Below are 15,274 nucleotides of genomic sequence, written 5' to 3'. Positions count from 1 at the left end.
TGTACCAAAGAAGCCATAAAGTTTCAGAGGGCAGGAATGGGGTCCTGTCTCCGGACCTAGCATATAGGAACACTCAGTGTAGAGAGAATGAAAGGCTTCTGAATGACAGGAGGAATTCGCTTAATTGTGTGCAGGGAGAATGGCTCTTAGAACAAAAGGGTGGCGAATATGCCAGAGAGCCAGATATCTCATATGTGTGTAAATGCATGTGTGCACGCATACATGTACACATGCACACGAGCACACACACATGCATACACATGCACACATGCATACGGCTCCAGCACCCCTGTTTTTCATCCTGAATGCAATCCTTCACTATCTAGGCTCCAGGCAGGAACAGGTAGGAGTCTGGATAAGTATTTGCCTTTTAATGACAAACAGTACAAATCCATGATGTATCCTAGAAGACTTTCTCTCTCACATGCTCCCCCCAAAGGAAAATAAAATAAGAATTTTATGAAAAAAAATATGCTTCTTTTCCCACTGAGAAAAATGCCAAATCAGATGAGGCGGCCTCCACAATGCCCTTACAGATCTTGTCCCTTTACTGCCACCTGCTGGTGGTCAGGTACCTATGCGGTAAATTTTAAAATGCTTGAATTTTCACTGTTGGAATCCAAGCGTGTTTAGATTTGGCATCTTTTATGTCATCGCACAAGTTAGAAGGATTAAGGCAGCGTTTGCTCTTTTCTTTTGAGTTGAAAGCAGCCCAGAAGTGATTTGATTGTTGATATAAAGTTAGGAGGCAGAGCAGGGTACACACCATGCCCGTTGGTTTTTTCCAAGGAATCAACATTGAGGATAGCCATTCGGCTTTGTGTAGCTACACTTTGCAAAGGGCATTATTGTTCTTCTCATCCCTGCACGAGGGCTCTAAATGGCAAAGTCCCACGTCCTTCAAAGAAGACCACGTCCAAATGTGTCCCTGTCTCCACAAGGATAAAATCCACTCTGCCATACGGCCTGAGAGAGAAGCACACAGATGGCCAACACTGGTATCCAGCAAAGTCAAGCCACTATGTATTGTGTCGCACGATACCGCCCACAACTGTCCCTTTGGCCAGCATACCTTGGTCTGGAAGCAGCAGTAGAGCTGGGTTAGGTAAGGGTGTTTCCGGGCCAGAGCCAAAATCCTCTTCTCTGTCATGGTGCAGTCCACGTCGTCGTCCTGGAGGATGACGTCCTTCTTCAAGACCTTCACAGCGTATACTTCGTCTTTGCCCTTGAGTTCCGCCAGCATGACCTGCAATGGGTTTGAAGGGTCTGGTCAGTCTGTGGACAAACGGAATCAAATGATGCCAACTATCTAAATGCTGGTTGCTTTTTTCCTTTCAGTTTGAGTGAAGATGTTCAGGAAATTAATGTTTTAAATGCTTTGGAACACCACCCTGCCTAATCATCTACTAAAGTTTTCATCTCCATCAGTGGTCGGGTAAGAGAAATTCAATGCACGGGGGTTAAGTGAATATTCATACCCTCATCTGCATTAGAGATACTGTAATTATCAGAGAAGAATGTGTCTCCCTTTCCCTCTCCTCTCACTTTCTTCCTTCCTTTTGACAGGCCACACTATGTAGCCCGGGATGGCCTTGAACTCATGACACTTCTTCTTCAGGCTCCCAAGTGTTGGCATTATAGATGTGCCCCACCATGCAACACATGAATAGGGCTTTTAGAAGAAGTGGTATTTTATATGGATTTTCCTACAAGGTCACCATCGTTACCATGATTGCTGATAAACCACAAACGCTATCATTTATTCCGCTATCGCCTTTTGGAAAGTTGAGTTACACCAACTTGAGTTCTATATAAGCTGCACTGAGTGCTTTTGAACACAATTTAAATGTCTGTTGGCCTTATATCCTTGAGATAGAAGTTCTTAGGACTCGAAGGTTGAACGGTCGCCCCATTTCCTGACTTTTAAGGGGCTCTGCTCACACTGCACACCGTTTTAGTGGAAGCACGGATCTCTATGAGCAAAGGCCACTTTCCCTCACAAGTGTTTTGCTTGTTTGCTTTCTTTTACTTAACAAGCGGGATATACACTCTTGATTCTGTTTTCAACTTGCAGCCGAACTTTCTGGACTATTTATTTTCTAATTGAGTTGCTTTGGGAGAGAATGGCTTTTCTCCTTTGCTTAGTTAGCTGCTGGCTCGCCCAACTTCTCCTAAGTCGGTACACATGATTCACAAAGACAACGCGCTTGCTTTCTGCACAGGCCTCCATGCCTCCTCCACGGCAGTCCGTTATCTGTTCTTCCTGAACATTTGTGTATTAAGCCCGTCCTGTGTTTGCCATTAAGGAGTCTTCCCACAGCTCTGTGGGCGGGGAGGGGGGACCACACACACACACACACACACACACACAATCTCTTCCCGGCACCTGATGGGTGGGGCTATTTTCTTGACATTTGCCAAAGTGGGCATTTTCGTCATCTACCACGGTCACAGGTCTTTCTCCTTTCGGATGGCTCTGAAGTAGGCTATCCCACTGTTGTTGTCAAAGGGCAAGAACATAGCCCAAGGAACTTTCGAGACTGAAGATTCTTCCACCCACACAATCCAGCCTGCAAACCTGACTCCGACTTAATGCGATGGCTGTGTGTTCGTCTAATGAATTAGCTAAGTGCTCAGAACTCGTAACCCGCCTACATCACCAGGAAGCCCGGAAGCTCTGCGCATGCCCCTTTCCCTAGAATCTTGCTCAAACACAAACCCGGCCCTGCTCCCAGCCGAAGCCAGAGGCCTGGGGTCTGTTTCCTATTTAGCTAGTTTTTAAAGAATGTGATTGCTTCAGCAGTCACCCTCTGAATAAATTCCAGTTACCTCCCTGTCAGGTGATCTCAGGACAGATAGGGGCAGGCAGGAGAGTGCCTGCATAGCAGGCCTGTGCCTGGGGCTTCATTGAGCCTTGCCTCAGAATTGCTCTGGAATGGTGAACAGGCCTTCAGCTCCGTCAGCAGACTGACTCATGGGCACTGCTTTCTAGAGCCCAGGACATATGAGAACACATGATTCCTTGAGCTGCCTGGTCCCCAAGTAGGGTTTTGTTTCATGAGGTCCCCAAAAGGCAACTCCCTTAGCCCCAGGCACAGCTTGAAAGAGGAGGAAAAGGGGGCAGTCAGAAGTGTGAACCGCTTTCCCAGTTTCCTGGGCTCTTTGTCTCTGTCTTTCTAAAGTCAAATCTTTGCATTTCAAGCCCATCACTGAGCATGCGGGCGGAAGAGCACAGCCCTGGTCTGCGGCAGTGGAGAGCAGGGATCTGTCCCAGGGACAGAGGCCCCGGACCCATCAGAGGATCCTCCAGTTCTTTTGTCACACGGACGTGAGCAGAGCATTTAGCAAGCACCAGGAAAATCAGTGAAAGGACATTTAGCTTCCAAATTCCTACGTGGTAAAGTTTGTTTTCAACCTGAAGTTCTCGGAGGACAGGGGCTGAGAGTTTATGCTCCCAGACTTCCAACTGAGAGAGCAGAATTTCAGCTGGCTCTCTGTACAAGGGAAACCAGGCAGATGGGATTGACAGTGGGAAGAGGAGTTCCTGTCACTCACAGGAAGCCTCTCGGTGAGCTCCCTTCCTCCACTCCTTCTGCCATTTGACCAATGAGAAGAACTGGATCCTACAGAGAAGACAACCCTACATTCCCACAACCAACCCAAGAGCATAACTGCCCCCACCATTGGCAAGGCATTTCACTCCCTAAGGAAGGAAAGGGTGAGAAGCTATTCTCGGCCAGACTGCCCCCAAGAAACCAGCACCACTGCACACGTGTGCCACCGACCTTGCCAAAGCTGCCTTTGCCCAACACCTTGATGAAGTTGAATTCATCCAGGCCCAAGCGCTTGGCCTGGCCTTGCCGGACTTCACCATTCTCGCCCGGGCTGGCCAGCTGGCCATCGGTAGATGATGATGCTCTGTGCTCCTCTCCTCGGTTGTCAAAGGACAAAGCCTTCCGGATGTTGTTTTCAAGTTCTTTTAGTTCTAGGGCCAAGGAGACAAAGATGCTCAATTAAAAGACCCCTCATGAGCCCTTTACATCAAGATTCGATATCCAGAACCCACGAGCTTTGAGTCCTTAGCCGTGCATAGCAGCAGATCCAGGGACTGCCCCTTCAGCTCCTTTATCTGTCTAACACATTTCCTTTGGTGCCTAATGGACAAAAAGACACCATTCTGCAAAGAGGAGGACACAGTTCCTGAACTGGCCGGGTTCACTGCCACCGAAGGCCTCTGAAGGCCTCCTCTCAACCTTGGCCATGATTCGAGGTGCGGTGGGAGTTCCTGTCCTCCCTGGGACTCTGCAGACTCTGAGGCGACAGGCACCCTTCCCTTCAAGTTTCCTTTGATGATCAGAACAACCCTCACAAGACACGCTCACAGCCATCACTGGTGACAGAATCACTCAGTTGCAGGGACCAGGAAGCCTTTGACTCCTAAACGTCTTTACTTGGCCTTGATGCTGGCTCTACTCCGAGTACTAGTCCCACACAAACCTACCTCACAGAATGAGCCACAGACTTATCCTTAACAGCAGAAAAGCTTCCCACAATGACATGTCTCTAACTCATCTTTGATGGGCAGGAATCTTACAGTCCAGTTTCACAACTATGAGATGGTCTTGCAGCCTTCGGGATTATGTGACCCAAATCACCTGGGGAGGATAGTGCTGGGAGGCCCTTTGTCATTTTCTGTTTGAACAGGGTCTATTATAGTTAGACATTCATTCACGAAAATAACACTCATCTGTGCAGAATGTGTATCCTGACATGAACCTACAGTAACAGATTCTGATGAGTAACAGGGCTCACAAGCGGGAGCAGCGAGTGTTTACCCCACGGAATGAGGACAGATGAGCAAGCAGCGCCTCTGGATAGGAAGGTCTTTGCCTCCTGTCTAGGACTTCAGTCACAAGGGCCCATGCAGGAGACCTGGAGTGAACTCATATCGGGGTGGAAAGACATCATCCTAGTCTACAGATATACCCTGATGACAGATTCGGCAGCTGCCTAGCTACTTACCTCACTCAATCCAAAGTATGAATTTTTTTTTTATCTCATTGGGCTTCAGTTGCTAAGAGCATCTTGGAAGGTATAACCCAGATGACCTAAGACCCCCAAGGCTTAAGAAAAATGTCTTACAACGGAGGAGGGACAGCTCCTGACTCATCCGTTTTGTGGTACTTGTATTACTAAGAGAGTTTCCCATCCATTAGTTCTCACATCTGTCTGGGAAACATGGTACCTGCTGGTCTGCTACATCTCTCTGAATAAAGGATCCAGGAGGTGCAGGCAGACAGTACAAGGCAAGAGACAGGCCTGGGAACCACGGGTGGTTCACTCTTGGGCCCATTTATCCTAAGACCTCCTAGCTTTAGATTCCAGGACACTTCGAAATGAAAAGGAAGAAACTGCAAATGCATCACTGACCAGGAGAGAAACTGGAAACTGGTTACTGAGCAATGAGTGGAATCTCTTCTGCAATGAGTGGAAGTAAAGGCACAGAAAGGAAGTCAGAGCTGAGGGTGATTATTTTCTTGTCTCAAGACTGGCAAATGGCCACCGAAACTGTTCTGCTCCCTCCTGAGTAAGGACTCAATGTTGGCATGCAGTGTTGACCTCCAACGAGGAGGTCATAGCGTAGGAGAGATCCTGGCCCATCACTCCTGAGTAAGAAGGACTCAATGCTGGCATGCAGAGTTGACCTCCAACGAGGAGGTCATAGCCTAGGAGAGATCCTGGCCCATCACTCCTGAGTAAGAAGGACTCAATGTTGGCATGCAGAGTTGACCTCCAACGAGGAGGTCATTGCATAGGAGAGATCCTGGCCCAGCCACCAGATTAGTCCTTGGTCTCAGGACAAGCATTTCCAACCCAGCTTTCCACTTCCCAGCCAGTTACCTGGGCTGAGCATCAGGACGGAGCTGGTGCTGGTGAAATAGTAGAAACAAGATCCCAAGAAGGACCACCATCCTCTGAACCCATTCCTGCTTGCAGATACATGCAGTTCTTTCCAGGGATGTTGTTGGAGGAGGGGGGACCCATCTGCCACCAGGACGGGGTGCTTATCCTAGCACCCCAGGTCCCACAAACTCATTCCTGTTGTTTATGCTCACAGAACTTACTGTCTGAGGCATATTTAATCAGAAGGACATGCATCTAGAATGTAGCCAGAGGAAAGTCAGGCCCAGCGCTGATTCCCTCCTGTTTCTCAAATTTCATCTTTCTAGTCCCGTCTGCTCATCCAAAGAACAGGGGAGGAGACAACCCCCACCCCTCTGCCAACTCAACCTAATGTCAACTCTTAGGGTACCATGGTTAGAGTTCAGAGGAGGTTGTGAACCAAGTAGACAGACACATCGAGGTCCAGAGAGAAGGCCATGGGCAAAGGAGCAAGACTTCTTCCTCTCTACATTCGAAACTGGGAAAAGAATGCTGGAGAGACAAACCTCAGCATCACACGGGCCTCCCTCTAATCCCAGGCTGGCGGGGACAGAGGTAACAAGCACTTCCAGCTAGCGCTCTCAAGAAAGCCTTGTCGCGTGCAAGAACAACAACCATATCAACAAGGAAGCAGTGTGTGGGGACCACTAAGGCTGCTGGCTGTGCCGATTAACAGGCAACAGAGATAAGAGGTAACAGGGAAATCTGAGAGTCTCACCCTGGTCACAAGGGGAGGTGGGCGCTGACTTGGATCGATCATCCCCAGATGGAGAGTTTCCAGAAGCCGGCTGGGGCGATTCAGCACCAGTAACGAGCTAGAAAGGACAGAAAATGGGAGAGTCATCAGACAGGAGGCCAAGTGATGTCAAACATATCAAGGCACCATGCAGAGAACCGTAAAGGTGGGCACAGCAACGTCCATCAAACTGGAGCAGGTGTGTGCGGTGTCACGAGCCAATTCGGTGGAAACCAAACCACAGAGGATTTCCCCATCTTAATATTTATACTCTCCAAAACAGGTAGCCTGTGAAGCAAACCCTGCTCCATTTATTCTTTCAGTAACACCGCTGCCACACACTCTCACCAATGCAGTCAGTGGGATACCAGCTGGCTCTACCACCTGTTTGGTGTTTATGCGTGATCTTATTCACCATTACGCCATTAACAGTGTCTGCGGGTGTGCATTGTGTATGTAGGGTACTCAGACAGACTTTCCAGTACTCCACTGCCCCCAGTGGCCGGCACCAAGTAATACACATGACTGATGTGCAAATATTCTCCGCAAATATTCTCAGGTGTAGTCAAGCCTGTTGGTTATTTTAATGGAAGATTCCCAGGCACATGTGTTTCCTGGAATAGCGCTGGCACGTCCAACTTACTTGCCAGTATGGACTTACAGATCACAGGGGTCTCTGATCCCTCTTCTCTTGGTCTTCCCAAAGATCTTTTCTAGCAAAAGGTCTGAGACCCGTGCAAAGACAGTTTAGCTCCTGACCAAGAAGAATACATCTCCCTCCATCATACAACTGATACCACCTCCTGGCTTTCTCCAGCTTTGTGTCAGGACTGTCACTGCCGTGACTATAGCTGATGACAGTCCCCAAGCTTGCTCTCTACCCATTGCTACATTTTTCCAGGCTGGCCCCTTTCTCATCAGGAGCCCGCAAATGCAAGTCTTCAAATGGAAGGCAATAGACAGCACCTTGTCACCAGAACCACAGTCTATGTGAATGCACATGCAGGAAAGAATGCAGGCAGAGCATTTCCCTTTAAATCTCTCCTGCCAGGGAAAGCTCGTCCTTCCAGCAGGGGGAAGCCAACCTCCAGAGGACTCTCTCTGGCTTTCATCAATGGCACACTGGCACCACCGTCCTTACACAGCCTGCCTCTTCAGGAGGCCCTAGTATTATTGGTCACTTCGCTTTGTAGCTCCAGTGTCTCGGGGACACAAAACAAAGCTTGGGTTTTCTTTTTTTTGTTTGTTTTTTGTTTTTTTTCCTAGCAGGATTCATATAACCTAGAGAAGTCACCCCATGTATGAGGCCTCACAGTTAATAGGGCCTTCATGACAAGTTTGCTCTTGGGAAAGACAAGAGAGACCATTACATTAAAAAGAGGAAAGATATATGGTCCTTCTCATCAGTTTTTCTGGGGGTACCAGGGAAAAGATATGGGCAGGTTTGACAAGAAGAAGAGCAGGAAGTGTAGGCTCTTTGGAAGGGTCTTCAGGCCAAGTACAGAGAGAACACTGAGGAGGGAAGGCCGCGAGGCACCTACAGGCAGACTTGCTCTTCTAGACAAGGACTTGAAGAAGTCTGACACCTGCCAGGTGGTGCCGCACCCTAATCAGCATCCACTGTCCAGATAATGTGGCTCTGCTTCTCTCGTAACCTACTTTTCCAAAGGCCTCTTAAGGTTTCTAGACTAGGGGTCACTGCTGAAACAGAGCTCACTAGAGATGCCCTTAGCTCTGTCTACGTCCATAGACCCTGACTTGCAAAAACTACACATTAGAACACCCGGCTATTCCAAGTGGCACTTGGAATGGCATATGCATATATAGGGATTGGGTCTCTAAAGAAAGGTCATGTTTCCTTAAGTATTTCCCAGGTAGCTCTGTGGCAGAGCTGGCACAAACAATGGCTTGCTGTCTGAAGGAACTGACCCTAGTGTGTGAGTGTGTGGGTGACCTTTCACAGGGGTCACCTATGACCACCAGAAAAGACAGAAAAGACATTCCGATTCATAACAATATCCAAATTACAGTTATGAAGTAGCAACAGAAATAATTTCATGGTTGGGGATCACCAAAGGCGAGAAATGTATTAAAGGGTCACAGCGTTGGGAGAGTTGAGAACCACTGGTCTAAAGTGTCATGCTTTTTCTAGAAGGGACTTCAAGGTCCTCGTGTCAAAGCCTGTTTTCTCTGGTGAACTTTTTGCTCTGTTGTGTTACTGAGAATTGAACCCAGGGTTTCATGGACATGTAAAAAGCTAAATCACCTAAGCATCCCCCAAGCCACACATAACTCCAGGCTTGCTCTATCGCCCCTCCCCTTTTTCCAGTCGTGAGGTATAATGAGACTTCCATGTTACCTGGCATCTTTATTTTGTCTACACACACAAGGTATTATGACTATCTGAAGCCTAAACCTAGGAATCTTACATCCCCCATTCTAGAGTACTCTCAGAAGCAGGCCCAGAGAAAGCTCCAGAATCAGTGGTCCCTACCTTTTTCCTCCTCTGGCCGCTGTTGGTGATCTTGTCTGGAGTAACTCCGAGGTCAGCCAGCACTTTGGCAATTCCTCTGGCATCCACTCCACAGTTGGGAGCCACGTTGGTCTCACATCGACGGTGAACATTCATTTTGCAGACTGTAAGGAAACAGGAAGGACAGACATCCAATATTCATGCCTAAAATATCACCCTTACCAAATTACAGAAGTAATACATGTTCTTCTGACAGAGGTTGGAAAATGAAGAAAAATAAAAATATACACAGAGAAACCATCACCCATTCCAATTCAGAGAACTACAATAATCTGCCAGCCACCTTGCAGAGAAAGTCTGGAAGCTGTTTCTAGTTGCCCCCCGCCCCCACTCCCTTGCAACACACCATTCCTACATACATGAAATAAAAGCAAGCAGAGGTCACATTTGCATTTCCGCTGGGGAACAGGATACTGTCTCTGTAAGAACTAACTTGTTTTCACTGACCTAAGCTTGATTCTAGACCTGAATGGACGCCACATATATGGTCTCCACACCATTCTGTTGTGGGTCACAGGATCCAGCGAGCTCTCTGGTAATCGTAGGAGACACTCAGCCAACTTCCATCAGGGCCAGAGGAAAATAAACAGCCCTGAAACAGGCCAGAGCATTTTTGCTCATCTTCCCCAGGCCTGCCAGGAGAAGAGCAGCTTGTTTGAGTTTTATTGCTGGGTTTTTATCAGATCCTAACTAACCCTGGGGAAACATTAAGTCCAGACCACTGGGCCATCCGATTTTACCTGAGGCCAGAGGAACATTGTAGGATTTACCCTTTACAGTCACATGCTACCTATGAGACACTGTGACATGGAGCACTTACTGCCACGCCTTTGATCTGGTTATCAAGAGAAGCATTACAGGACATAATGAAACATGCAAAATACTTTAAAAACATGGAGCGACACATCTAGACTATATGGCAAGGATGTTGGAAATCATGGCTAAGAAGCTTTGAGAGAAACTGAGGCCATAGCTCAATGGTAGGGTGGTTACCTATCTGGCCATGCAGAGCGCTGGGTTCCATCTTGGATGGAGGGAGTGGGGGAGCAGTTTAAAGAGGCATGTCTTCTAAAGGTTTCCATTTACCTTCCAAACCAAACTGTGGCTTGGGAAGATGTCTAAAATTCAAACTATGACACAGGGAATGGCAGTGTTTATCTTACTCAATGATGCCCCAGCGCTACAAAGGAAGTGATGCTGGCTCTTGACAGCTTGCTGTTAGAAGGTTTTGTTCTGTTCTGTTAGTAGTTATTGCCATTACCTTTATTGTATCTAATTTATGAATGAAACTCTGTCATAGGGATGCTGTGGGAAGAAACAGCATACATCAACTAGTACCTTTTGTGTTCCCTGTATCCACGGGAGCTCTTGGGCACATCTCCCACCTTGAGGGTTTTAAAGTAAATCTGTACTTTGTACCACAGTATATTGACTTCAGATACAGAAATTTTTGGAACAAGGAAAGCCATTTTAGTAAATGAGGGGCAGTGCACAGTGACTATAGCTCCCCAGCTAGATAGAATCCCTAATATGTATGCACCTAGCAAGAGAATATCACTTATAGCCAGTAAGTGAATGAAAAATCGATGATCCTGCTATTATATCTGGAGACTTCAATACTGTACTACCAGAGAGGCACAGGCATGAAGACAGAAAATCATCAAGGTGTTAAGTTGGGAGCGGAGGCTCCAGCCCCTTGCATCTATTCCAGCCCCCAGGCCTGAGAGTTGTATTGGTCTGGACTCCAAATCCCAGGAGGCCAGGTCCTGACCCCTCCTTGGGGGGGGGTCAGGTTAACTCCCACTGAGTATTTAAATGAACTCCCAAAAAAGGAACACTGGTCTCTTTTCCTTCCTCCTGGTGTTTGGTGATTGGGTTTGCGGCCCTTTGTGGCCACCTGAGCGTACAGAACTCCCATTAAACCTGGATATTTTTAAATTTGGCTTGTTTTGATTTGGCTTGATTGGGAATTTGTGTCAGCAGAAAGCTCGCTTTAGGAAATATTCCTGACACGGGGATGTAGCTGAATGCTGCAAAGATACCAAGTAACCTGGGTATAACTGAGCCTATTGACTATTTCACCCAACAGGAAGACACATACTCTTTAAGCACACATGAAACGTTCAATTTATACTCCACATGCTGGACCATAAAAATGCCTTAAAACAAACTGTTTTGGAAGGTGTGACTCTGCATCCTGGCCTATAACAGACCAGCAGATGGGGTACACAAGGTTGCAGCTGGGTCCAGGAGCTCCAGCATGGGAGGCAGCTATTCAAGAGGAATCACAGAGATGTCAAGCACTACACTCAAGCTCTGGGGCTCTAAGCATGCTCTCTGCTAGGCCAGTGAAGCCAGGAGTGGTCCAACACTACCTGATGGACAGCAGGCTCTAGGGCCAGGGCTAGACTGTGCCTATGATGGGTCTGAGGCTAGAGTTGATGGTGGCAGGAGCTCCAGGCTATTAGAGCCATGGAAGTTGGGACCATTGCCCAGCGCCCTACCCTATTCCCACTAAACACCTGTCTCTGCACTACCATGGCAAGAACCTGAAACAGCTGTACTACGCAAATCAGGGCTTCTTCCTGGGAATTCTCCACAAGAATTGGATGGAGGAGGTCCAGGAGAAGGGTGACCACATAACAAACTACAACTTTAAGAATGGGAAAGCAGACCAGAGAGATGGCTCAGCCATTAAAGGCAAGGATCGCAAATAAAATGTCAGTAAGTGAAGAACTATGTCATCAAAGTACACACGCACTGTTACCTTGCTGTGAAGAAATGAGGGTTCCTGACTTTGGCACAGAAGCTGAAATTCCAAGGGAGTAAAACCATCAAGCAAACACAGCACTAAGAAGCAGACACTGAGTTGGGCTGGGGACAGTCTTGTTTAGGGCACCAGTTCTAAGTCACCAGAGTTCATTTTGTAGGATGACTAAGCTATAGTTTTAAGTTTTATTCCAAAAATGTTTATAGTGTGTATACAATGTCTGATTTTAGAACAGTAGAGTGGAGCTAGAAGTCAGTTGGAGAAAGATAACTGGAGGATCACAAGCATCACACTGCCAGCTAACGAGAAAGAATCCCAAGACTTATTGAAATGGCAAGTACAGCTCATCAATATGAGTGAGATGTAGCCAAAGCAGCACTCACGGGGAAATTAGTGGCAGCAACTGTGCACATATCAGAGAAGAAAAAGACCCTAAAGCCGGTCATCTACTCTTTTGTTCAAGAAACTAGAAAAAATGTACAAATTAACTACAGAATGTAGAAAAGATAAAAATTAGATCAAAATCAACTGAAGTGAAAATTCAAAGTCAACTGAGAAGAAGTTGCTGTTTTTTAGAAAATCATTGAACCTCTTGTCAGGGAGGAAGGAAAAGAGAAAGAGAGAACACAATTGTTGTCCTTAGACTTTCTGCATCATAGGCAGAGCTATACCTCCAGCCTTCACAAATCTTCATACATCTGAAATTAAAAAGATCAGACTGATACACATGATCTATCAAAGCTCACACAAGAAGAAAAAGCCAATAGGAACAGCTCCGCCATTCGCAGAGTCAATTACCTTCTGAAACAGAAGCACTGGGCCCAAAACATCTAAGGAAATCTAATTCTCTAAAGTCTCCTTTAGAAAACAGAGGCAGAGGAGATCTTTCCTAATTCATCATGGAGCCCTAATATCAAAGCAAAAAAAAAAACCTACAAAGCAAGATCTCCCATGTGATAGCTCTCAACAAAACAATAAAAAGTTGACAATAACCCTCAACAAAACAATAGAAAAATTAATCTAACAATAGGCTAAATCTAATCGAGAATTAAATGACATGATCTAGTAGAATTATTCCAGGTATACTAAGCAGGTTCAACATCTGGAACAAGACCTCTTCTTACCAATCCTTGCTAGTCATTGGTTTGGAGATCCTAAATGATAGAGTCAGACAAAAACAGGACACAAAAGGCATGTACACCAAGAGAGAGGAAAGCAAACCTCAGTCTGCAGATGCAAATGTGTCTGTAGAAAACATGAAATAATAGACACTAGTAGAGAAATAAGAGAAAAGAAGTAGGGAGAAGAGAAAGAAGGCATCAGGAAAGAGGAGGGAGAGCAGGGAGAGAGGAAAAGAGAGAGAGAAATGCTCCTATAGCCAATAATTGGTTATAATAAGATTCCAGACAGTGTTAATATAAAAAGTCAATCAATGCCCTTTCTATCAGCAATGAATAAATGGATTTAAAACTAAAACCATTGCTACTTAAATTAATACTCCTAAATGAAATACTTAGACAAAAATTAAGCAAAATACATAAGGTTCATATGAGGAAAACTATGAAATTATAATTAAAAAACCTAAAGATTAAATTTTTAGAGATTCATTCTGTATGTATGGATTGGAAGCATTGGTGGTGTGAATGAGAATGGCCCCTCTAGGCTAGCGTTTGAATTTTTGGGTCTCAAGTTGGTGGAACTGTTTGGGAAGGACTGGGCTTTTTGAAGAAGGTGTGTCATTGGAGAGTGAGTTTTGAGATTTGAAAAGACATTCCCAGTGTTCCCTCTGCTTCCCATCTGTGGATAAAAATGTGAGCTCTCAGCTCTTCCTGCCATCATACCTTCCCTCTGCTATCATGGACTCTAACCCTTTGCAACCGTGAGCCCAATTAAATGTGTTCTTTCATCAGTAGCTTTGGCCATGATGTCTTAACAATAGAAAAGGTAACAGTTATAAAAGCCCAATGTTGTCATAACCTTAGCTTTTCTGAACTTGACTTACAAACGATGCAATTCCAACAAACTGATTCCAGAAAGTTAAAAGATCTCAGAGCAGTCAACCTAACACTGAAGAAGAACAAAGTCAGAGGACAGATACTTATTCTAAGGCTTATTGTAAAGCTGTACATACATACACACACACACACACACACACACACACACACACACACACACACACACACACATATATCCAGAACTGTATGGAATTAACAAAAAAAGAAAGTGGTCATTAGAACAGAACTTAGAGCACAGAAGGGGGCCCACAAAAACATAATTAGTCAATAATCGACCAAGAAAAAAGGCAATAAAAGAAGTAAAGATAGTTCTTTCAACAAATGGTTCTGCGACAGATGATACACACATGCAACTACAAAACAATAATCAAACAAAGGCCTCAACTCAGACACAGAGCTCATACTCTTCATAAGATTAGTTTCTTCAAAATGAATCATAGCCAAAATATAAGATGCAAAACTATGTAGCTTCCAGAAAGAAAAAGGGGAGTGGCATCTGGGTGACCTTGGGTATGGACTTAGCTTTTTAGATATGACGTCAAAGACCTGATTTATCAAAGAAACTAGTGGTGAGCTAGACTTCATGAAAATCCAAGACCTCTGCCCTGCAAAGACACCACCAATCAAAGGAGAAGATAAGCCACAGACTGGAGAAACATATTTGCAAAGTACGTCCCTGATTAAGGCCCAGGATCCAAAACAGACAACACCCAAAACTGGACAACTCAATTAAAACTGGGCAAAATAATGTGGGCAGAAACCTCACCAAGGATACTCAGATGGCAAATCCATGAGGGCATTGTACATGCTGTGTATCACTGGGGCATCTGATTCAATTAGCTGGTACCCTAGTTAGGGTTTCTGGTACTGTGATGAAACACCATGACCACAGTAACTTGGGGAGGAAGGGCTTATTTCGCTTCCACTTCTACATCACAGTTCATTGAGGAAGGAAGTCTGGACACGAATTCACACAGGGCAGGAACCTGGAGGCAGAAACTGATGCAGAGGCCATGGAGGAGTGCTGCTTACTGACTTGCCTCTCACGGCTTCCTCAGCCTGCTTTCCTGGAGAACCCAGGACCACCACACCAATCACTAATTAAGAAAATACCCTCCAGGCTTGCCTTTAGTCAGATCTTCTGGAGGTGTGTTCTCAGTGGAAGCTCCCTCTTCCCGGCCGTCTCCTTGTGCCAAGCTGACATAAAACTAGCAGCACAGAGGGCATGGGGAGACGACTCAGAAGCTAAGGGCACTTTGTCTGCAAGCATGCACATC

The 15,274-nt window shown here is 46.0% G+C and overlaps 1 protein-coding gene across 1 annotated transcript in view; it reads right to left on the bottom strand.

Annotated features, from left to right (window-relative positions):
• Window positions 1-15,274, bottom strand: part of Prkce (protein kinase C epsilon) — a 530,068-nt gene that overhangs the window by 183,350 nt on the left and 331,444 nt on the right. Inside the window, exons 7-10 of the mRNA XM_026783064.1 lie at window positions 9,174-9,316; window positions 6,662-6,758; window positions 3,786-3,985; window positions 1,073-1,246 (exon numbers count right to left, since the gene is read on the bottom strand). Of these exons, the coding sequence (XP_026638865.1) occupies window positions 1,073-1,246; window positions 3,786-3,985; window positions 6,662-6,758; window positions 9,174-9,316 (614 nt within the window). The remainder of the gene's footprint in view (window positions 1-1,072; window positions 1,247-3,785; window positions 3,986-6,661; window positions 6,759-9,173; window positions 9,317-15,274) is intronic.

Source organism: Microtus ochrogaster, chromosome 16 (genome assembly GCF_000317375.1).
Source record: "Microtus ochrogaster isolate Prairie Vole_2 chromosome 16, MicOch1.0, whole genome shotgun sequence".
Classification (NCBI taxonomy): Eukaryota; Metazoa; Chordata; class Mammalia; order Rodentia; family Cricetidae; genus Microtus; species Microtus ochrogaster.
Note: the sequence above shows the minus strand (reverse complement) of the source record. Positions and strands in the feature narration are given on the sequence as shown.